Below are 24,421 nucleotides of genomic sequence, written 5' to 3' on the forward strand. Positions count from 1 at the left end.
TCCAACTTCACACAGAGTGCCTGGGCTGGGAGGGTCTGGATGTCACCCAGGCCAGCCCCCTGCCAGGGCAGGGTCCCCTGGGCTGTGTCCAGGTGGCTCTGGGATGTCTCCAGAGAGGAGACTCCAGCCCCCCTGGGCAGCTGTTCCAGGGCTCTGGCCCTGCATGGACAGAGGCTGTTCCTGCTGCTGGGCTGGAGCTGCTGTGCTTTGCTTTGTGCCACTGCTCCTGGTGCTGTCACTGAGCAGAGTCTGGCACCTTCTCCTGGCACACAGATGGGGAGATTGGTGGGCATTGATGGGATCCCCTGTGAGCCTTCCCTTCTGCAGGCTGAGCAGGCCCAGCTCCTGCAGTCCCTGCTCATCAGAGATGCCCCAGAGCCCTGAACATCTCTGTGGCCCCTGCTGGACCCTCTCCAGCAGCTCCTTGGCCTGAGGAGCCCAGAACTGGACAGGACACCCCAGCTGTGCCTCACCAGGGCACCCTGACTACAAATGGGCTTTCAGGGAAGCAGAAGACAAACCTGGGGGGAGCAGAGCTTCTCCTACAGAACCTGTACCCCCAACTCCTGTGTTTTACTGCTCACTGAGGACTCTGCACCCCTGTGGCTGGAGGGGCAGGCACACACAGGGTGGGGGGTGTGAGGCAAGAGGGACAATGCAGGTGGTGAGGGACGTGGGGCACGTGGCGAGGGCTGTGAGGCGAGGGACGTGACGCAAAGGGGCGAGGGACGTGACGCAAAGGGGCGAGGGACGTGGGGCAAAGGGGCGAGGGACGTGGGGCAAGGGGCATGACGCAAAGGGGCGAGGGACGTGGGGCGAGGGACAAGGGATGTGAGGGGAGGGACATGCGGCAAAGCGGCGAGGGACGTGGGGCGAGGGATGTGAGGCGAGGGACATGGGGCATGTGGCGAGGGCCGTGAGGCAAGGGATGTGACGCAAAGGGGCTTGGGATGTAGGGCAAGGGATGTGGGGCTCGGGACGAGGGGCTCGGGGCAAAGGCGGCTGTGCCGTACCAAGGGCAGCCTTGGCGGCGGCTGAGGCCACGCGTGGATCCACCACGGAGGCCAGGAAGGCCACGGTGCTCATGACGGGGTTGCCGGACTGGCTGAAGGGCACGGGCTGGTAGGCCAGGGGCCCCAGCGAGGCGTCCGAGTTCTCCAGGTAGGGATCCTCGATGGGCAGGCGCAGGAAGTGCAGGATGCACTCGTCCTGCGTGCGGCTGCCCACGTGCTCCGACACCTTGTTCCAGTCGTCCTTGTACATCTCCAGGGCCTGCAAAAGGCAAAAGCGGCGGCTACTCGGGGAAAGCAACGCTGCTGTGGGCAGAAGGGTTATCCATACTGGTTATTGTGTGATGGAGCAGTAAATGGGGATCAGACAACTACTAAAAATGGGTTTTTTTCTGGCATCAAAATTATCTGCGTAAGAAATACGAGAATTTCCCTGGGGTATCAGTGACATTGAAGCCACAGGGATCATCACAGGAGTGGATGCTGTTACTGTATCAGAAAGAATTGTCAGAGGACTTGGGATTTACTAATACTTGCACAGTAGGTGTTTTTCCATTTTGCTTCCAGAGAGAACTAAACCTGCCTTTCCTACCAAGTCTCATTCCTCTCTCATTCCTTTAATTCCCAGCACCGCCTGCAAGGACTCTTGTTCCCTGTCTGAACACAGGAAGCTCTTTGGGGCAGGAACAGGATTTATTTCTCTATTTCCATTTCTAAATGTGGCCTGGCTGTGATGGTGAAATCCAGCCTTTAGATCCAACAGATGCTATGGAAGTGGAAAAGCATCAAACCAATAGACCAGTGGAAAAGAGGGAAATCTATCCCACACCCTGAAGCCAGGAGAGACCAGCTCTGCGGGAGCTGTGCACAGTGTGATTTCTATTAAAATCAGGGCTAACAAATCAGTACTGGCTAGATAAGGCATCTCATAACGTAAGAACTTGCAGATCATATCAAAGACATAATCCTGAATTTCAGCAATTTTTAAACTTCCTCAAGAAAAGTCTTAAAACAATTTAACTGCAATGAGCTACTGAAGGCACTGCACTAGTTCCTGAAAAACCAACACATTAATCCTGTAAAATCCTCTAAGTCACAGCCTAGTAAATTATTACTCCTTAAAAAGACATTTTTTTCCTTGAAAATTGTTTTAGTGCAGTATCTGGACAGTATAAAATAAATACTGACATATCCTGAACCATTAACTTTCACATTTCTGAAAGGATTCATGGTGCAGTCACCCAGAAAAGGCAAAAAACCATTTGAATTTCTGGCAAAAGATGTTCAGTGTGAAAAGGAGTTTTCCCAAGTAAATCTCTCCCACAAGGCTGAGAACTCCCAGAAATCTCAACCTTCTAGACTGACTGAACTCTCAGAGCAAGGAGGGAGAGCTTGGAGCTGGATCTGCCAGAGGTCCCGAGGAGAACACGCCCAAGGTGGGAGAGCAGAGCACACAGGGACACAACATTCCTGTGCTGGGGGTTTCAGCACTTCCCAGGGACAAGAGGAAGATCCAAACTGAGCCACCAGCCTGGTGCTCAGAGTTCCTCCATCTGGGAAAGGTCCACAATACACACCAACTTCTATGGAACACCAGGACCAGGCTGGAGGGGGCTTGGAGCTACCTGGGATAGTGGAAAGTGGCAGGGGTGGAGTGGGATGGGCTCTAAGGTCCCTTCCAAACACACTGCTGGTCTTCAGAGCAGCTCTGAAGTGTTTTAGTATTTGCTCAGTTAAAACAGAAGCTCTGAGAATTCCTCAAAGACAGAATATCAACCTTCACGGGGCCCTCAGGCACACTGTGGCTGCAGAGGGTCAGCTGAGGTCAGGAAAATGTTTGCAAAACATGCTCCTGTTTGCAAAGATGTGGAAGCAAACTGGCTACAAGGACAAATAATTCAATCCAACAGCAGCAGAGATCCAACATGGATCAAACTGGAGGGACATGCCCAAGCTGCCTCAGTGGGCAGCACTTCCCAGAGTGATTTAAGCTGAAACCTGGCTGAAGTTCCTCTCTCCCAGCCAGGTCTCAGTGCTTAACTTGGGTGGGAGCAGGAAACCCCCAGCACATCTCCAGAAAGCCTCTGGCTCCCTGCTCTTCCCTCCCAGGAGCTGCTGAAGACCCTGAGCAGCACCAGCAGGGCTTGGGAGAGCTCCAGGGAGAGCCCTGGGCTTGGGAATGACCTGGGACAGGCTGCACTGGCCAGCCTGCTCCCCACTGGGAATCACCATCCCCAAGCCCTGCTGAGCCCTTCTCCTGCCCTGGGACCTTCCAAGGGTTTGAGCAGAGGACAGACTGCTCAGCTCAGCAGGTCACACTCAAGGCAGATATTTATTCTCTGCTCAGCCCTTATTTCCCTTTCCCTAATTTCACCTCTGGGCTCTCAGTCTCCATCTCCATTTTTAACCCCACTGGCACACGAGATCAGCTCAGCTTCTCAACCCCCAAATTTCTGCTTTCTGCTCCTCCTCCTTCCCCGTCTGTTGTTTTCCTGCCAGACAAACCCTCGCTCGCAATAAATGTCCTCCCTAAAAATAGCTGAAAATGCATTTAACTCTGCCTGAGCCGTGGGGACACGGACAGGGATGTGCAGGGAGGCTGCTTTGGGAAGGAAAACTCTATTTCCTCCCCCAAATTATTCAGTCAACAGGCAGAAGGCCAATAATTATATTTCAGATACGATTTATTATTTGGAACTTCACTGCCTATCTATCTGCCCAAAGCTACCCTGAGGATTTAATTGGACTGAGCTGGCTTGTTACAGCTGAATTACTTATGCTTGAACTGATATACTCTTTACTGATTTATTCATGGAGCAAGTCCATGAAAAAGGAGGAACAAAAACATTATTAATTTAAACTCATTAAACAGAATTGCAATCTCAAGATTTAAGGGGGTTTTGGTTTGTTTTAAACACAGAATATGTCACTGGATTATTTCATTGGGCTATAGCATGCACTGTATGACCATAAGCTAAAAACATACAAACCAATGAATTTTAAATAACAGTACTATTAATATTAAATATTTAAATAATATATTTAAATAAATAAAAAAGGAAAGAAGTCAGTATATCAAGGCATTAGCCTTGTTTCTCCTTACAAGAATGCCATGGAAAACAGTTGTTTACACCCTATAAGCAAAATTTTTCCATGTGCCAATAGCAAAGTATTGGCTAAACAGTGAATATCAACCTAAAATAAATAGGAAGAAAGGGGAGATTTTGGCTGTTTGATGACCACACTCCATATGTGTGAAGCCTGAATCACAGCTGCTCATTTGGCACTGACACAGGTCCATCCTCCAGGCTTTTCCCCAGGAAATTAACTTTTCAATGGGTTTATTGACACATGGGAAGACAAAAAAGCTGAAACAACCAGGCAATTGCAGTTTGCTCTGAGCTCTGCAAATAAAACTCAACAAAAACAGAGCCCCAAACTGAAATTCTCAGAAGTCTGAATTACTTTAAAGTAATGCAGCCTCTACATCAAGAAAATGTTCCTGTGAAAGCAAAGCTGGGGAGAAGATATTTTCTTTGCAGGAAGTGGAAGCACTTTAAATTATTTCAGGCCACTGAGATTGTTCTTCTGCTGAAGCAGAGAGAAACTGCCCTGATGTGAGAGCTCAGAACCCTCTGCAGCTCCTCGGAGGGTTCCAGCCCCACTGCAGCTCCAGAGATCCACCCATCCCCATGTGCTCCAGAGCTTCACTTGAAGCCACCTGGGGACACCAGTCTGCACCATAAGGCACCTCATGGAGTCATCTCAGGATTTTGTTTTTGGTAGACTTCCAGAAAAAGCTCAAAGAACACCCCAAGCTGAGCTACAGGAAAACAAGGAGGAGACAGATGGGATGAAGGAGCTACCAAAGAACTTCCCTTCTCCGTGGCCTCAACTGTTTCCCAACCACTTCAGCTTCCAAAATGAGCTGTTTCCCTGAGCTATGGCATAGCTTGGAAATCAAAACTTCCAAGTATTTATCTGAGGGCCAGGCAAACCTTTACCTGAATTATTTACCACTATTTGAATTGGTGACATCATTTCACACTGTCAGCGAGTCCTGCTGAATGAAAGCACCTCTCTGCACTGCAAAACCTGTTCTTGACTAATGCAAAATTGTTAAATGCTTCATTCTGGCTTGCAGGTCCAAGTTAGAAGCAAACCTCACACACAGGCAGCCCCTCTCTCACAGAGATGCTCCTGCCATCTCTTTTTGGTAGCAACACTCCTGTAGCCATGATGGCAATTGTCATCTAACTCTGGAAAATGCACATGTGGACTTTTAAAGCCTGACCTACCCCTCGTGGCTTGGTTTCCTACCCTTTGGCTTGGCCTCATGAACTCACCTCTAAGAGCAGCAGTGTCTCCTGCTCTGTCCATTCTCTGCCAGCACTTGCACCTTTACTCTACAAAAGACAGGAGGGGAAAAAATGAAGAGGTGAAACACAGTACTTCTGTCACAAAACCTTGTAGAAGAAAACACTGAAGAGGAAAGGGGAAGAAGCTGTGATTTGATCCACTCAAACCTCCCCCCTCCAGCTGGTCACTCCATTCAGGGGTCCATGATTTACTCCTCAGTGAAGGCACAGCTGGGTTTACACACCCCAACTTCCCACCACGCCTTCTGAGCTAAAGCAAAGGGATCTGCACCCTCCTCTCCCAGTGATCTGTGCCTGCACACACAGCAGAGAGGGTTTTCCTGAATAATAGACCCCTCTGAGAGCTGGAGGCAGGGTGGGCTGGTCCAAAATAAGTTAATTTATCTCCAAGCTCATCAGTCACTCAGTAAAGCAATAACAACTCTGTACAGGGGGGTGAGCTATGTGAGAAGGCAGAGTAAGTCCAGCAGGATCATCTGCTCCAAGGGCTGCTGCTCCCAAACCCACACCTCGTGGTAAACTGCTCAGCCTGGATAAAAGTTCCAAATTCATGGTGGAGCTTCCCCTCCTGTGACACCCTGACCCAGCACAAAAGCAGCTCAGGACCTGCTCCCAAGGAACATCAGCCCCACTGGATGGCTCCGTGCTGGACTGAGAGAAGAGGCTATTTAGGATAATAAATGTTATCTCCAGATGCATTTCAAACAGCTCATTAATCAATGTGAGTCACCCAACTGCTGCTCTCCACAGCCAAAAGCCCCAGCACACAGAAACCAAACAGGGCAGTCTGCCAACAGTGAACCTGCTCCAGTTCACAGCCCCTGTAAACAGAGCCAGAGCCCACAACCAGCAACAGATTTATCAATTTGGAGAGTATTTATACCTCCCCTAACAAGTGAAAAAGTCAATCCATGAAATGTGAGATGGAACCAGCCTTATAAAAATACCTCGAGAACAGGTTTGGGTTTGGGGGGTTTTAAAGGAAGGTCTGAAGTGGTAAATAGTGCTTAAATAGTTATTTTTTAGGTTTAAACAGTGACCTCTGAGGACAATGAACCAATGGCATGGAATTAGCCTGATGCCACCCCCATGAGGGGCACTACCCAGCTCTGGAGAGTCCCAGTTCCCACTGGAGGCTGTGCTGAGGGACCCTGGCATTCCCACAGCACCTCCAGGGACACACGGGGAGCAGGGAAAAGCAGCAGGCTGTGGAATCAACACACCACTGCAATGATGGCCCCCAAGTTTCATTATCCTGTGTGACACTGCAATGACAGTGCCCAAACACCCCCTGCAATGGCCTCAGGACACCCAACCAGTGGGCACTGGGGTCCCTGTGTGTCAGCCTGGGAACCAGGAGAGGCAGAGATCCTGCTGGAAGCTCCCTGTGTCCCAAATCCTTGGGTGGTTTGCTGATGCTGAGCCATTCCAGCAGGACACGCAGGGACACAGTGAGCTTGGCATCTGGGGCTGACAGTGTGGACTGCTCTGGGAAGCTGTCCATGGCTTTATTGCCATGAAATCAGAATTCCAGCACAACCTCCCACCCTAGTGTCCTGCACAGGGATGGGAAACATCCAAACCAGGAGTGGAGGAGCAACACAAGTCACCTCAGGGACAGAGTGGGGGACACCTGAGGGACAACAAAGCTCACAGGGAGCTGGATGGGACACTTGCCTTGGCCAGAGTCTTTTTGGAGTAGATGTCTGTGCGAAGGCCAAAGTTCTGCAGGTCAGTTGGCTTCTCCTTGTTTTTCTCAGGGAAGCTCAGCATTTGCTGGGCAGCTGGAACCTGGGAACAAATGTTACAGGGGAGAGGGACAGCAATTGAAAGCTACCCAATGTTTTCAGACCAACACCCAACAGAACATGGACTGAACAGAGATGCTGAACACAAGCCCAAGACACTAAAACAATGTCTGAGCAACGTGTGAGTGGTTCTGCATAGAACTGCCCCAGATGCTGGGCCCAGCTCTCAGCAAGGGGACATTTCCCAGCTGCTCAGTAAGGGGGTTAGGGTTTTTTCCCCAGCAGCTCAGGCAGGAAGGGGACATTTCGCCAGATGTCCAGCAAGGGGACATTTCCCCCAGCTGCTCAGGCAGCAAGGGGACACTTCCTAGTTGTCAGACAAGGAACATTTCCCAGCTGCTTGGGCAGCAAGGGACATTTCTCAGCTGTCAGACAAGGAACATTCTCCAGCTGCCCAGCAAGGGACATCTTCCCCAGCCGCCCAGCAAAGGGGACACTTCCCCCAGGTGGGAACCAAGGGGGACACTTTCCCCAGCTGTCAGACAGGGGACACTCCCCCAGCTGCTCAGACAGGAAGGGGGACATCTTCCCAGCTGTCAGACAGGGGACATTTCCCAGCTGCCCAGCAAGGGACATCTTCCCCCAACTGCCCAGCAAGGGGGACACTTCCCCAGCTGTCAGACAGGGGACACTTCCCCAGCTGTCAGGGGACACTTCCCCAGCTGCCCAGCAAGGGGGACACTTCCCCAGCTGTCAGGGGACACTCCCCAGCTGTCAGGGGACACTCCCCAGCCGGGCAGGGCCCTGGCTGGCAGGGCAGCCCCAGCCCCAGCCCAGGCTCACCTGCGGGGTGCGGATGTGCAGCGGCATCAGCCCCGAGGGGGTGTCGGCCAGCACGTTGAAGTGGGGGGTCGGGGGGGGCCCCATGGCCATGGGGCGGCTCTCGGGGTCCACCTGGTAATTGATGAGCCCCCACTGCTCCAGGAAGGCGTGGACCCTGTGAAAACAACACAAATCCAGCCTTTGCCACCAAAGGTTTGCTCGTGCTTCGTGTGGGAGGGGACGAAGTACAGAGCTGATGTTGCTGGATCAAATCCAGACCCAGGAGCTCCTCTAGTCCTTCCTTAATCCCAAAGAGCAAAACAAATCCCAGAGCAGGAGCTCTGTGCACACCTGAGGGCACTGCAGTGTGATGGATAAAACAAAGCCTGACTGTGTCGAGCTCTGGGCCCCAAAGAAAGACCCTGAGGGGCTGGAGTGTGTCCAGGGAATGGAGCTGGGCAGGGGCTCAGCCTGGAGCAAAGGAGGCTCAGGGGCCCTTGTGGCTCTGCACAGCTCCTGCCAGGAGGGCACAGCCGGGGGGATTTGGGATCTTATCCCAGGGAACAGGGACAGGAGCAGAGGGAACGGCCTCAGGCTGGGCCAGGGCAGGCTCAGGGTGGGCACAGCAGGAATTTCCCCATGGAAAGGGAGCTCAGGGTTAGGGTTAGGGCTGCCCAGAGAGGTGACCTAGAGGTGTCCAAGGAAGGCCTGGATGTGGCACTCAGTGCTCTGCTGGGGATAGGGCACGGGCTGGGCTCAATCTTTGGAGGGCTCTTCCACCCTCAGTTATTCCACGATGCTGCTGCTGCCTGGAAATGCCCAGAAGCTGCAGGCCCCAAAGGCCCAGGCCCCAAAGGTCCCCAAAGGCCCCAGAGGGCAGGCTGTCACCTCATGACAGCACAGACGTCCCCGGTGAGGTTCCTCCTGCAGGCAGTGCTGGTCAGGTACTCCTGCGGGTTCAGCCGGTACGTGTCGATCATGAAGTTCCTGTAGGCCAGGTATCTGCAACACAACAGCCACAGCCGTGTCCCTCAGCTCCTCCACAGCTCAGGGCAGGCATTTCAACACTGACCCCCCAAACACCCATCTCTGGCCAGGAAACACCAGCAGATCTCTTTCACTGGTGCCATTTCAGAACCAGCACCAAAACCAATGGGGAAGTGGAATGCACACTCTGGTTCCAGACTGTTTCACTCTGGATTTTCTCCTGTGTTTGGATTAGCAGCACATGGAAACATGTTGAAATTGTAAATCACACAATTATCTGTTGCAGCTTGGTCACTGAGCAAATATTCCCACAACAGAATAGAAGCTGCAGGATGAAAATAAAGGTGTCTGGTCTTTACACAGGAACAGGATAAATAATCCTGCTGCATCCCTGTGTGAAGGAAAAAAGCTGCACAGAAAAGCAGACGTGGATGGAACACTGCTGTGGCTCCATGTGGAGTTTTTAATGGATGAAGGGATGAGGCAGGAAAGGCTGGAGAACAGCAACATGGAGAAGAAAAAACCTTTGAAAAGCAGAGGACAAGAGCCCAGAGCCAGCACAGCTGGGAACAGCTGGAGCAGAAACAACCCCTCAGAGATTCCCCCATTTCAGTAAGATTCTGGAAAATACTAATGCTTCCTAATACAAATTATCCTGAAGAAAATAACCTGCCACAAAATTATTGATAGCCCTGCTCTTTAGAGGGAACAAACGCCATCTGACACAGACAGGTTGGCACCTTCCAGGCTGGATGGGGCTTGGAGCAACCTGGACTATGGAAGATGTCCCTGCCCATGGCAGGCAGGTGCAGTGAGATGGGCTTTAAGGTCCTTTTGTACCCAAATTACTGCAGGATTCTGTTTAGTGAGTATCCAATGCAAAGCTGTGTGTAAAACAGTGGTTTTAGAGCAGATTTCTGCCTTTGGAAAATTCCAGGGGGGAATGTTTCACATGCAGTGTGTGAAGCAGCTGGGAACCAAAAATATAAATCATCCAGGCAAGGCCTGAGCAGGCAGATGCTGCAAGCACATGTCGCTGCCAAAATCCCACATCTTCCTCCTGACCAGATCATATGTGCAACTGGCTGGAAGAAAATTGCTGGAGTAGGTGTTTGGCTCCATGTGGGATGCTTGGGAGGCAGGAAACAAAAAGGAGCTTCTTCCACAGAGGAACACTGAGAACATTCCTGAATGCTCCAGGGGAGGAGGGGAAGAACCTGCCCAGAACAGGTCCTGGCTGCAGGAATTAGTATTGATTAGCAAAGGTCACATCAGGAGGTGCACAGAGAAGCACAAGACAGGAACATCCCCAGGCAGGCTCTGAAGGGAGATGGTTTTGAGCCATCAGCTAAACCCAGTCAGCAGTGAGAACTCAAGCAGGATTTATCCGAATCCCTTTGCAGCCAGGGCCACCCCAGGCACAGCTGTCACAAGGATGAACCTGTGTGAGCTCCTCCAGCACGGTGTTCTGGCCTGAAACATTCAGCTGAGGCCACTCATCTCCATTCAGGGGGATGTTCTCTTTGATCTCCAAAGAAAACACAGCCAGGACCATGTGCTGCTCCTACAACCCCACAATGGCCCCACCACCAGATCTCCAGGGTGACAGGAGGACTGGCAGGAGTCCCCAGGCTGCTCCCATGGCAGGCAGAGAGCAGGGACAGCCCAGGGAGGAGCAGGGGGAGCACTGATTTGTGATGCCAGCTGCAGAAGGGCACCTGGGCCTGCAGTGACAATCACAGGGGCCACAGATCCAGGAGAGGAACATTCCTTCCACATGGCAGCTGCCTGCTGCCTCTCCCTCTGAGAAACCCCCAAAGGGCAATTTCCTGGGCAGCAAAGCTGCTGGAACAGAGGCAGTGCTGGATGAGCCTGGAACAAGAGGATCTGCACAACCCCTTGCCCCAAGCCCTGCTGGGGCTTCCTCTGCACTCCCACATGCAGGGAAGCTGGGAGGGCAGACCAAGGACTGGGAGTCCTTGGGGGTGCCAGGAGCCTCAGGGGTGTCTGAGCCAAGCTCCTGCTCAAACCATGAATTGTCACCAGGTTTCTTAGGGCTTTGCCCAGGCAGGCCTGAAAGACTCCAAGGAGCAGCAATCCCAATTTCCTAAGGCCCCATCCCAGTGCTTTGCCTTGTTCAGAGCTCAGAACTCCCCTTTCCTCCAGCCAGAAGCTGCTGTTCCATGCCAGCCTGAGCTGCTTCTGCCCTGGCACAGGCCCAGGGACAGCCTGGCTGCACCCCAGGGAGCTCCTGGGGCAGGGCACAAACACCACGAGGGGCCCAGGAGAAAGGACAGTCCCTAATTCCTGTTTCTTGATCAGACCCAAAGCACCACAGACCAACAGCCACACCTGAGATGGGAGATCCCAGCACGAGGATAACCTCTGCAGGGATTCTCCTCTCCAGGCTGGGAGAGCTGGGAATGTTCCCCTGGAGAGGAGAAGGCTCCAGGGAGAGCTCAGAGCCCCTGGCAGGGCCTGGAGGGGCTCCAGGAGAGCTGGAGAGGGACTGGGGACAAGGGATGGAGGGACAGGACACAGGGAATGGCTCCCACTGCCAGAGGGCAGGGATGGGTGGGAGATTGGGAATTGGGAATTCCTGGCTGGGATGGAATTCCCAGAGCAGCTGTGGCTGCCCCTGGATCCCTGGCAGTGCCCAAGGCCAGACTGGATGGGCTTGGAGCACCTGGGACAGTGGGAGGTGTCCCTGCCATGGCAGGGGTGGCACTGGGTGGGTTTAAGGTCCCTTCCAGCCCAAACCATTCTGGGATCCCATGGAATGCTGTGTATGAGGAATGAAGGGCCCAGATGAGATCAGGACACTGAGGAGACACCTCAAACACTTCCTGTAGTACTGGATTGAAAAAACACCTTCTAAAATCCCCAAAAGCTGCTTTGGAACCAAGCCAAGATCTGACACCAGGACAAAGTGACCCCAACCAGGCCAGTCCCACTGCCCACAGGGACCAGCACACACTGGTGTCCAAACCCAGGATTTTTTGGTGTGAAATCTCAGGGTTTAGGATCATTTTAATAGAAACAAACATATTGTTCAAAAGCCTTTGACCATCTTTCCTTTATCCATGGCCTTTCAAGATCACTCTGAATAACCAAACTCAAACCAGAAAATTCACTCCACAGCCTGAGACAGGATCTACAACACACAGAAACACAGAAATAGAGCATGGCATGAGGAGAGAGGGAGGAATAAGCAGGATTGTTCCACTTCTACCCTTTCATGGCATTTTAACATGGCTTTGGAAGTTGATCACATCTTGTACCACACAGACTTGAAGAATTTGTTCCAGTATTACTGGGGGAAAGTAGTTTTATTTTACCTGGATAACCACTGGCAAATATCCCTTTGCTGTTTAAACTTTGATCTCTACCACAACAATGAACAAACACTGTCTGTGGCTCTGTCCCTACAGGAAGTATCAGGCTCACCCACACCCAGCTGTGCCCACAGGATTTATGGGATGGGAAGCTCCTTTATCCTGCCACACTGTCACTGCCCACATTCCCAGGTTTCACTCACATTTCTGGAGTCTTGGACTTGTTTTTCCCGTTGAAGAATTCCGGAAGCGCGCGGCGTTCAATCACGTGGATGCTGCAACAGAACAGTTCGGTGTCAGAGCCTGAAACAGCCCTGACTCCAAGGATTCCAGGCTGCAACAAGTGTCCTCCCTCTAGAATCACTGACTTCTCCTCAAAGTCAGCTTCTGAAGCAAAATAAAAAGGCTTTCCTTTTAAATAAACAGAATAGTCAGACGACTAGAGAAGAGAGAAAGGAATTAAGGTGGGAATTGGAGGGAAATCAATGTATGCAAAACCTGTTTGAAATCCTCTTCCTCATTCCCAACCCCTGAGAAGGGCCAGAAAGATTTCAGCACAAAACAGGGGAACCAGACCTAAACAAGAGTCACTTCCTTCAGCTTGGTGAGAAAACAAAAAAAACCCAAAAAAGTGAAGCCTGCCTGTGGAATTCTCTGAATCCTTCCCCCTCAGGGGAATCCCCAGGGCTGTTGTGGAATTCCCTGAATCCTTCCCCCTCAGGGAAATCCCAGGGCCTTGCCTTGGAACAATTTCCCACAGTTTTCCCCACCTAGGCTGAAGGAGAAGACTTCCCCATGGAGTCTTGCACACCACCATGAACCACTCCAGTCCCTTCCATATGTCCCAAATTCTGTTGGTTTCTCCTTTCCCTGCTCCCTCATTGGCTGTGGTACCCCTGGTGGCTGGCCCCATCTTCCCTGTAGGGCAATGCCACCCCCACGTGTGCCCATACTGAGCCCTTTGTGCCACCCCCATGCCCTCCATACCAAACCTTGTGCACAGCACATGGCCAGGTCCTCTGTCCCCGACTTCCCTTGGGTGTGCTGAAATAAACCCTGCTGGAACTGACCCTACAAAAGGTCCTGCTGGCTGCCTCTCCTGGCTGAGCTGCCCATGGTGAGTGTGGCTGACTGCTCAGCAGCCTTTCCACAGGATAGCTCACTGGGGAACAGGATCCAGGCAGCAGCAGCAGCAGCAGCCACCACCCCATGGAGCCCCCTGGCCCAGGCAGCAGCAGCCACCACCCCATGGAGCCCCCTGGCCCAGGGCCCCTCACCAGTTGTAGTCGAACCAGGAGGCGTAGCTGGGGATGATGATGTGGTTGGTCTGCTCGGTGACATTGTCCTCCCCCGCGTCCAGGGAGCGGCTCTGGTCACCCTTGTTGGGGTCCTCGTCCTCCTGGGGCACAGGGGGACACAGCAGGGTGAGGGCACAGGGGTCCCACAGACATTCTGGGACACCCCCAGGAGCAGGGAGAGCAGCACAGGGGTCCCACAGACATTCTGTGACACCCCCACGAGCAGGGACAGCAGCACAGGGGTCCCACAGACATTCTGTGACACCCCCACGAGCAGGGACAGCAGCACAGGGGTCCCACAGACATTCTGGGACACCCTCACAAGCAGGGACAGCAGCACAGGGGTCCCACAGACACTCTGGGACACCCCCAGGAGCAGGGACAGCAGCACAGGGGTCCCACAGACACTCTGGGACACCCCCAGGAGCAGGGACAGCAGCACAGGGGTCCCACAGACACTCTGTGACACCCCCAGGAGCAGGGACAGCAGCACAGGGGTCCCACAGACACTCTGGGACACCCCCATGAGCAGGGACAGCAGCACAGGGGTCCCAGAGACACTCTGTGACACCCCCATGAGCAGGGAGAGCAGCACAGGGGTCCCACAGACACTCTGGGACACCCCCACGAGCAGGGACAGCAGCACAGGGGTCCCACAGACACTCTGTGACACCCCCAGGAGCAGGGAGAGCAGCACAGGGGTCCCACAGACACTCTGGGACACCCCCATGAGCAGGGAGAGCAGCACAGGGGTCCCACAGACACTCTGGGACACCCCCATGAGCAGGGACAGCAGCACAGGGGTCCCACAGACACTCTGGGACACCCCCATGAGCAGGGAGAGCAGCACAGGGGTCCCACAGACACTCTGTGACACCCCCAGGAGCAGGGACAGCAGCACAGGGGTCCCTGAGCCCACAGACATTCTGGGACACCCTCATGAGCAGGGACAGCAGCACAGGGGTCCCACAGACATTCTGGGACACCCCCAGGAGCAGGGACAGCTTTGGGGCCTCTCCACTGAGCCTCCTGTGAACAGCTGCTGTTCTGCAACTGAAGTTCCAACTGCTGAGCCTCAATGATCACGAGGAGGGCACAGAGGAGGCAGCAAAACAGGGTCAGGACGTGACAAGAACTGTACAAAACACCTCAGGTGTTGATTGAGTGACATTAAAAATAGCCAAGTCCCACAGGCAGACCCTGAGGAGTCACTGGTATCAATAATGGATCGTTATCTGTGATCAGATCTTTATCTGAGCCCCCCCAAAGACAACAAGGTACCACTCTGAACACATCCAGGGATCTGACATCTGTTAAAAATAGTGCCTGGCATGCCACAAATGCAATTCAATACAGAAACTACCCCTGCAGCTCTACTGAAATGATCAGGGAGCCAAAGCAGGGTTTAGATTTAGTCCTAAAACCGAAAAAAACCCAAAGCAAAACCTCTCTCTGAAAAATGCTTCTTGGAAAATACTCAGCATCTGTCTCCTCATTCTCCTTTTTGATAGACCAGATTTAAAAATACCAAGTCATCCACAGAACCTGGAGAGTTCTATAATAACAAATCCTCAATCCTGTCAGTCACTGATTTAATCTTAATCTTACAGATCACTGGAAAATGAGTTCAGGTGAAGTTACTGAAGGTGAGACTAAGATCTTGACAGGACACAGGGAACGACTTCAGAGAGAAAGAGGGCAGGGTTGGATACTGGGGAGGAATTGTTCCTGGAGAGGGGCCAGGATGGAAATCCCAGAGCAGCTGTGGCTGCCCCTGGATCCCTGGCAGTGTCCCTGCCATGGCAGGGGTGGCACTGGGTGCTTTTTAAGGTCCCAAACCACCTGGGATTCTACAGTCTCGGTTGTTACCACATTCAGGAAGCAGCAGGTGCTGTTACCTTTCCTCCAGTTGCCACTGTCTCCTCATCCTGCTCATCTGAAAGGTAAAACCATTGAGAATTACACCAATAAACTCATTTAAATGCCCAGGAGCCTTTCCAGCAACACAATTGTTTAGCTGGAAAGGACATTTAATTTCTTTGGGAAGGGAAGGGAGGAGGGAAACAAAGTGGATCCCACATCACTAAAGCAATTACACCTTTACCTATCCCAGACCAGGGAACAGGTAAGAATACAGGAAGGATAATTAGAATTTCTCAACACTTCAGAATCCATAATTAATTACTTCCTTTCCCAGTGTCCTAAATGACTTTTGGACAATAAGATTTGGGATACGAGTTTGTATCTCATGCCAAGGCTCAGCAAAGCTCAGGGAACCTGTGATTTACCCTGATTCCCAGTAAAAAAAAAAAATTCTGCTAGAAAAGAGCTTGCATGTCATGTTAAAAAATAAAAATAACAGTAGCCTATGAGGGAACAGCCTTGCAGTGAAGAGCTGGTACACTGAAACTTGAATTTCTATGAAATATGAATTAATTCAACAAAACAGCAGAAGTAGAGATTGCTTTTTAAACTGGGAGATTTCTAGGAGATTTAGAAATATTTAAGAAATGTTTTAAAATATTGACTGGAAGCAGGATTGAGGGTGAGGGCTCAGGGGCTTTACCCAGGTCAGCCACGGTTCCTCCTTTCACGGGCGTGTTCTCACTGTCCTTCTTTGGGTTCACTGCAAGAACAGAGTGATGAGAGAGCAGCAGAGAGCAGCAGAGCTGCAGCCTGGCCTCATTCCCTGGGCTCTGCCTGCACTTCAGGAGTTCACAGCAGCTCAAGGGCCCGTTTGTCCCATTGCCCTGCATTCCCAGCTCCACTCAGAGCAGCACAGCCCTGCCCAACACACAGCAAGGCTCCAGTGCACATCCACACCAAGGAACGCCCAAACACAGAGACTCCCAAAATTACTGCTGCCAGGGATGCTGAAGGAATTCTTTTTCCCAGAATTATTATTGCCCACACCAACATTTCCCTGAAAAGGACTAAAAGCGCTTGACACCAGCACATTTTCCACTCATTTAACATCCTTCTTCTGGGGGCTTGGCAGGGAAATACTTTGCTCCAGAAAACTCCATTTCCCCCAACATGAGCCAGTGAAATGAAACATTTCAGCAGATCACTGCAAATCTATTTTTAAAAGTGTCTTTTATAAATGTAGTTTTGTATTTTAAAAGGCCAAAAGGAGGTGACACTGCTGCCCTTTTCAGCTGTTACATGCCTGACTAGATAAATTTATGGGCAGAGATCCATGGCCATGGAGTACTTCAAAGATTTGACAAAATATAGACACAGTTTTAATGCAGTTTCATTTCTAACACTCAAAGAGCCCAAACTGTTCCCATATTTTACCATTTTTGGGAAGTACCACTTCTTCTATGTTGGGTACTGGGGTGGGATCCTCCATGTCCTTGGTGAGATCCTCCTGCTCATCCTCTTCCTTCTGCCCCCTCCTTTTGCCATAGAGAGCTGCTTGCCTGGAACAGAGCAGACACAGGGGCTGTGCCAGATGCTCCTGGACAGGGCTCAGTGCCAGGACAGGAGGGTCAAATCCTCCTGAAACCCCTCTGGGAACAGGGGCAGAACCAGCCCCCATCTCCTCACAGACCCCAACTCAGGCTTTACACCTGGGAGGAGGAATTCAGATTACCAACTCATTCCTGATAAAGTTCCAGTTTTGTCTCATTAGAGCCCCACAGGTCCATAAACAACACCTGAATTCTTAGCTTTGAAGTGCTCCTCTCCATACCCACACATAATACCCCATAGTTAGTAATTAAGTTTTTAATTACTATTAAAAACTTCCTTATTACCATTTAATTAATAGTAATTAAGTTTTTATTTGGGTAAAACATTGGTAGAATAAGGAATTGCACAAACTGCTCAGGAATAATCCCTCAAGCCTATCCAGAAATAATTCCAGAACCCCAGGTCACAGAGCTCTCCCCATAGGCATTTCTTGAATTTCTTCTCTTCCTCATCTCTTTTCACCTCAAATTCCAGGCCTCTGGACACTTGCAGACACTCACCCTTTCTTCCCTGTCTTTTTCCTGGACTCCACAGGCGTGGGGGGTGGAGAAGGGGAGTGTTTCCTCTTCCTTGTGCTGGCTGCTGCTTTCCTGTCCCTCCTCTCAGGGCTCCTCACAGGCTGGGAGGGAGCAGAGCTTGGAGTTATCCCAAATTCTCCCACTGCAGGGCTGGAGGCTGCATCCTTCCTTAACCCACCCCAAAACAAGATGCCACAGCCTCTCTGGGCACCCTGTGCCAGGGCCTGCCCACCCTCATAGGGAACAGTTCCCAATCTCCCATTTATCCCTGCCCTCTGGCACTGGGAGCCATTCCCTGGGTCCTGTCCCTCCATGCCTTGTCCCCAGTCCCTCTCCAGCTCTCCTGGAGCCCCATCCCATGCCCAGCCCAGCTGTGGGGATCCAAACACCCACAGCAGTGCCAACACCCCAGGATGGTTTGGGTTGGGTTGGAGGGACCTCAGAGCCCACCCAGTGCCACCCCTGCCATGGCAGGGACACCTCCCACTGCCCCACGTGCTCCAAACCCCAATGTCCAACCTGGCCTTGGGCACTGCCAGGGATCCAGGGGCAGCCCCAGCTGCTCTGGCAATTCCATCCCAGCCAGGAATTCCCAATTCCCAATCTCCCATCCATCCCTGCCCTCTGGCACTGGGAGCCATTCCCTGGGTCCTGTCCCTCCATGCCTTGTCCCCAGTCCCTCTCCAGCTCTCCTGGAGCCCCTCCAGGCCCTGCCAGGGCTCTGAGCTCTCCCTGGCTCCCTCCCTTCTCCAGCCCTGTGCCTGCAGAGCTGAAGGACCCTGCTGTCTCCCCAGGCCCCCCTCACCTCCTCATTCTTCATGGAGATCCTCTGGCGGAAGCTGACGGATTTCCTGTTCTCATCCACCTCATAATCCTCCTCATTCATCCACTCATTGAACACATCCGTGTCCAGAATCCACTTGGCATGGACCTGCACACCAGGAGACAGGGACAGGCTGATGCTTTGGGGAGAAACAACTCCATGGGAGACCTCCCAGGGTTAGGGACATCTCTGGAGCTTTACCAGGTCTGAGTGTCCCAATCCCTCTGGTTGCACACACACTCCTGGCAGTGACACAGGGTAGGACCACAGAGGATGAACAGGACTCAGAACTCAACCTCTGTTCCTCAACCATTTTCAGGCCTCCAGGAGTGGGAGGTCAGTTCTGAGATCTGGGACAGCAGCTCTGGGTTACCAGTGCTCTTTGCATGCTGAAAATTGCCATCAACACCTCCTAAATACACACATCCCCTAGGCAGGTGTACCACAAACACCAAAAAGTGAGCAAGAGTCGGCCATTCCCTGGAGGGACAAAGCCAACTGTCAGGATTACAACATCCACCTTCAGATAGTTTGGTTTACACGGCTGAGAAACCTTCTGGTGCTTTAGGGCCATTTCTACAATTTATTACTGATTTATTAATACTTCACACAATTCTCTCTGACTATTCCTAGTAAGGTTTACACCCCAAAATCCTGTTTTCCAGCAAGCTACAGGTGCTGGAACAGACTGCAAGGCCCTTTCAGCCTGGGCTGCTGTGACTCCAGGAGCACACACAGAACATGGCCAGGGTAACACAGTGAGTGCAGGGCAACACCCAACAACCAACTGCCCCAGGGGGGGAGCTCTGGAAGGACTGAGCCAGACTCAGCTCCCCAGGCCTAAGGCAGGCTCAGCTCAGCTCCCCAGGGCCTGAGGCAGGGTTTCTCACCTTCCAGGGTTTCTCGGGGATGGGCGCATCCTCGATTTCCGCCTCGATCTCGCTGGCGTGGACCCAGGTGTCGTAGCTGGGGAGGGGCAGGAGAGGACAGCTCAGGCACCAGGAATGGTTTTCCAGCAGCTCTGGCACATGCAGCCCTCCCTGCTGGGACTGCTCATTCCCACAGGGAGCAATCCTGCTTTGTGCCACTGAACCGGGCACAGGGCGGGCCCTGGGGCATCCAACGCACGTTAAAAGTTAAAAATCCTCTCAGTGAACCAGTCCAGCTTCAAGTGCAAGTCTGGAGAGATTCAGGGGCTAAAGGCAGCTCTGAGTCACCCAACCAACCCTGCCATTAACTTAATCACTTCTTTCTGTTCTTGTGATTTCAAAGCAAGAGCTACTGGATTCCTGGAAGGGAGGAAGCTGCACCCTGTCCTAGAAACCACTCATCATTTATATTCATTCTTCCACATTATTTCCTCAAAAGTCTATTTATTAACAAACTGCACTGAGGAACAGCAAAAGCCACAGTCCTTTGTAACCAACACCAGGTGCTGAGGAAGGAGTCAGGTGCAAGGAAAGATGTGCACACAGCCATTCCTGGCTTGACACTTTGTTTTGTGTGTACCTGGTTTAAAAACACCAACACAAGCCTGACTACTGATAGAAATATAGAAATATTTAAAGGCTCTTCATCTGTATGAATAAAAAACTTGAGTGTGATTATTGTTTGCTGTTCTCCATTGAAAGCCCCATGTGAGATAGAGCTCCTAGGAATTTGGTGTGTGAACAGATTTCAGTGGCCTGAGAAAGTTAATTAAATAGAAGTCAATACTGGGTTATCAATGTTTTCATTATCTTCCACAGCCTGGGCTCAGAAACCAGTTATTGCAAATACAGTGAAGCTCCTACCAGCACATACATTGAATTTTAACATGTTCCAAGAGCACAGGGCAGGTTTCTCAAAGGATGCATTAACAGTCACTTGCACCTGACTGAAGACAACCCTTGGAGTAAATCTCTTTGTCAGAGCTCAGCCAGGTTCTCCCTTTAAAATTTAAGGAAAGGCTCATTCCAGCTTTAAAATCAATTTCCAACCAGTTCCTTGTGGCTCTGCAGAAGAACTCTTTTTCCAGCCTCACCCACCTGCCAGTGCCACAAAAGGATGTGGATATTGCAGTTTTACATCAATAGTTCATTCCTTTCAAGCTTTGCTCATTGAGATCAAGACTTTTCCATCAACAACCAGTTAAAACTCAGGGTTTGCTTCCCCCAGCCATCTTTACCTGTCAGGAAAAAAGCCCCAATGTACCAGCACCTGCTTGTCCTTTTTCATCACAGGTCTCAACCACTCATCTGCAAAGGGAACACAAGATCCAGGTCAGATGTGGAGGGAAAAGCTCAATAATTCACTTTTGCACAGTGAGTCAAAGGGAAGTTACTGCAAACCCCCCTGCTAAAGGTCTGCTGGGACTGAGCTGGGAAGGGACCTTAAAGCTCATCCCAATCCCCTCTGCCATGGCAGGGACACCCCCACTGTCCCAGGTGCTCCCAGCCCTGTCCAGCCTGGCCTGGGCACTGCCAGGGATCCAGGGGCAGCCCCAGCTGCTCTGGGCACCTGTGCCAGGGCTGCCCACCCTGCCAGGAACAATTCCTAATTCCCAATATCCCACCCAGCCCTGCAGCTCTCAAGTACCAAACCCTGCAACCCAAATCCTGAGCACAGAGCCCAGAGAAGCATCACAGGAGAAACCCCAAGGATGTGAACGTCCATCTCCAATCCCTGCTGGAATTTTGGGCTGCTCCCCCAGTGTGACCTGGGGCTCAGAGCTCAGAGCCTGAGACACACACAGGGCTGAGCCTGCTGCTGTCAGAGGGACAGACACAAACCATTCCTGATCCCTGCAAACTGCAGGGAGCACTTCCATCTAGTGGCCAGCACAGGCCAGGGAATGTGGGAAAGGGATTTCTTTATGTCTGTGCAACTTGGGCTTGAGGACAATCACCTCCCAGGTAATTAAATTTATTTAAGATGAAAAAGGGAAGAAATATTTTTTGCTATTTGCAGAAAGAGGCAGCAGTGAAATTGCTTCTTTTTGGACCTTGCACTTCATGCAGGCAGAGTGAACTTGAACACAGCCAAGGCTCATGGAGGAGCTCTCCTTGCCCCCCACGCACAGGGATTGTACCAGCATCCCCTGCAGAATTCCTGGAGAGCCAGGAACTCAGAATCAGGGAATTGCTGAGGCTGGAAAAGCCCTCCAAGATCAGAGTGCAGCCATTCCCCAGCACTGACCCATGTCCCCAAGTGCCACATCAGCTCTGAAATCCCTCCAGGGTTGGGACTCCACCCCTGTCCTGGGCAGGAGGAACTCTCCCAGTATCCAGCCTCAAGCTCCCCAGGCACATTATCCACAATGCAGCAAGTGTTCCTCAGGAGCAGGCTGGGAAGAGTCCTGGTGAACACTTCCACAGCTTCTCATGGCACTCATTCCCAGAGTGTTCCCACTGAAAAGCTGCCCCAGAACCTTACCATCATCCACTGAGGTAGGACTTGGATACACGTGGTGGGTAGCCTTGGATTTCTCTTCAGTGACAGTTCCCTGTGGGAAACAGAAGAAACTGCATGAGAAACCCTGAGCACATCACCCCAAGAGGCAGCTGGTGTTCAAAACTTCCATCCCATAAACGTGTAAGGGATTGATTGAACAGCACAATGAGCTGCAGATCCCATCCCTGGATGGCAGCAGCAGGAATAGAACAGCATTGAGGGGTGGGATGTGGGATGCTCTGGGATCAGGGGCTGAAGGGCAAGAGCTCCCACAGCTCAGGAAAGGGACAGGGCAGCTCTGGAAGGAGCTGGAAAATAACAGAAATTGGAGCAGGGAGGACTTGGGACAGCAGGGAGCCACAGGCACTGGGCTGGGGTAGTGGGGAGATGACAGCAAGGGGTTAAAAAATGAAAATAACCAAGATAGTGAGGAAGCAAAGCTAGTGACAAGATGAGCATTCAGAGGCAGAGCAAAGGAAAGCCCAAAAAGCAGAATTAGGGACAATTTCTGTTTTCATCTCCTCACATCCCTGCAGAGACAAAGCTGCTTTAAAAATCCCTTAAATCACTCATGGATACAGCGTGGAGCTCACTACAGACTTCCTTTATGAAAGGAAAATTGACTCATTCACTCTAATTTAAGCAATAACACCCATCCTGAATCAGCCAAATAATTAAGAGCAACTTGTGAAAATCTGCCCAACTGAGGCTGAGACAATGGTTCATAATCACAACACAGGAAATACATTAAATCTGGAAAAGAAACTCTTTGGCTACAGCTGTGACTTGTCCTGACTCAAAAGCCATCAGACCATGCAGAGGTCACGTTCCAGGGTATTTCTCTGCAGACAAGTGAGAAGCCTGTTTATGTTTTTAAGGATGAAGCCATTAATCTTGCTCAAGTCATCCTGGAATTACGAGGGCAAGATTCCCTGAGGCTGCCTGGGCTCTGCTCAGCACCAGCAATCAAAGAGTGAAATAAAGCAAAAACCAACAACCATTTCAGAGTGAAGCTTCCTTCTGCTGTCCCACACATCTGGAACAGCTGCCTCACTCCCTGCTTCAGACCCAGGCTTGGACAAACCTGTGCTGAGCAATAAATCAGCTGGGGCTGTCCCAGCTCACCCAGAGCCAGCTGGCAGCAGGTCCAGGTGTGCTTTTAGAGCACAGCCAGGGTTCAGGCAGCCCAGGGCTAAGGCAGGGCTGTCCCTCAGAGCTGAGCAGCCCTGGTACAGCTGTGCTGTGTGACATTCACCTGGTGACGCTTGACAATGTCCTTCAGCTTGTTGGCCAGCTTCAGCTCCATGTCAGGAATGAGGTAGATGGTTGGTCTGCTCAGACAGTTGTTCTGGGAGAGAACAGCAAGGTGAACAAGGAATTAGGAGGTGATCTGTGGCAAAAATCAGAATATTCCTATAAAATCCCCAGTGCTGGAACTGCAGTGGAACCCAGACCAGGGGGTGACACAGGTCAGTGATCCCAGCTCCAGGGGCCCAGGGACAGGGACATTCCCTTCCCACAGCTCCCCAGCAAAGCCCTGCCCAGGTTTTTATCAGGCACTGAAACCACTGTACGTGGGCAAGGGTTTTTTGTAATAAAATTATTGTTGCTTTTTGCTGTTCTTCCTGTTTCCATTGTTAATGGACACCTGAAAGTTATGTTTTGACTACATCATACACTGAACTCGGCTTCAGAGTTTAAAAAAAAAAAAATCACACATTATTGCCATGCAGCAGCTAAAAAACTGAACTTCAAATGAGACTCCACAGAGCTGCTTAATGAGTACAGATAACAACTTGTTTGGTAAAGTGAGAGTAAAATGGATCCTAACCTGAAAAAGGCCAGTTCAGATCAAACTGGAAGTCAGCCCTGGAATGGGTACAGGAGCAGTCACCCAGCCCCAAGGGTGCCACCTCCACAGGGACATGGGGACACCTGGGATGTTTTCTCTTTCCTTACAACAGGTTTTCCTCACACAAATAAATAAAACAAAAACCTCTGCATATCCACAGAGGGCCAATGGAAATATTTCACATTTTTCAAGCGAAAATGTGGAATTGTGACTGAGCTGGGTGGGAGAGGGAGGGGAGGGTCCTCCATTCCTACAGAGGGCCAGGGTGAAGTCCTGCCCTGAGTGCCAGCAGTGGGGCCTGCCCTGGCCTGGGTTCCTCCTGCCCAGCAGTGGGGCCTGCCCTGGCCTGGGTTTCTCCTGCCCAGGGAGTGGGGCCTGCCCTGGCCTGGGTTCCTCCTGCCCAGGGAGTGGGGCCTGCCCTGGCCTGGGTTCCTCCTGCCCAGGAGTGGGGCCTGCCCTGGCCTGGGTTCCTCCTGCCCAGGAGTGGGGCCTGCCCTGGCCTGGGTTCCTCCTGCCCAGGAGTGGGGCCTGCCCTGGCCTGGGTTCCTCCTGCCCAGGGAGTGGGGCCTGCCCTGGCCTGGGTTCCTCCTGCCCAGGGAGTGGGGCCTGCCCTGGCCTGGGTTCCTCCTGCCCAGGAGTGGGGCCTGCCCTGGCCTGGGTTCCTCCTGCCCAGCAGTGGGGCCTGCCCTGGCCTGGGTTTCTCCTGCCCAGGGAGTGGGGCCTGCCCTGGCCTGGGTTTC

General features: G+C 51.9%; 1 protein-coding gene across 1 annotated transcript in view; it reads right to left on the reverse strand.

Annotated features, from left to right (window-relative positions):
* The window catches only part of SMARCC1 (SWI/SNF related, matrix associated, actin dependent regulator of chromatin subfamily c member 1), a 74,374-nt gene that overhangs the window by 33,805 nt on the left and 16,148 nt on the right, over positions 1-24,421 (reverse strand). The window contains exons 5-20 of the mRNA XM_036379240.2: positions 23,085-23,177; positions 21,812-21,881; positions 20,565-20,634; positions 19,288-19,363; positions 18,380-18,505; positions 17,557-17,675; positions 16,880-17,004; positions 16,146-16,205; positions 15,478-15,515; positions 13,559-13,680; positions 12,485-12,556; positions 8,848-8,961; positions 7,981-8,134; positions 7,067-7,180; positions 5,357-5,416; positions 1,014-1,272 (exon numbers count right to left, since the gene is read on the reverse strand). Of these exons, the coding sequence (XP_036235133.2) occupies positions 1,014-1,272; positions 5,357-5,416; positions 7,067-7,180; positions 7,981-8,134; positions 8,848-8,961; positions 12,485-12,556; positions 13,559-13,680; positions 15,478-15,515; positions 16,146-16,205; positions 16,880-17,004; positions 17,557-17,675; positions 18,380-18,505; positions 19,288-19,363; positions 20,565-20,634; positions 21,812-21,881; positions 23,085-23,177 (1,672 nt within the window). The remainder of the gene's footprint in view (positions 1-1,013; positions 1,273-5,356; positions 5,417-7,066; positions 7,181-7,980; positions 8,135-8,847; positions 8,962-12,484; positions 12,557-13,558; positions 13,681-15,477; positions 15,516-16,145; positions 16,206-16,879; positions 17,005-17,556; positions 17,676-18,379; positions 18,506-19,287; positions 19,364-20,564; positions 20,635-21,811; positions 21,882-23,084; positions 23,178-24,421) is intronic.

This window comes from Molothrus ater, chromosome 1, assembly GCF_012460135.2.
Source record: "Molothrus ater isolate BHLD 08-10-18 breed brown headed cowbird chromosome 1, BPBGC_Mater_1.1, whole genome shotgun sequence".
Taxonomy (NCBI): domain Eukaryota; kingdom Metazoa; phylum Chordata; class Aves; order Passeriformes; family Icteridae; genus Molothrus; species Molothrus ater.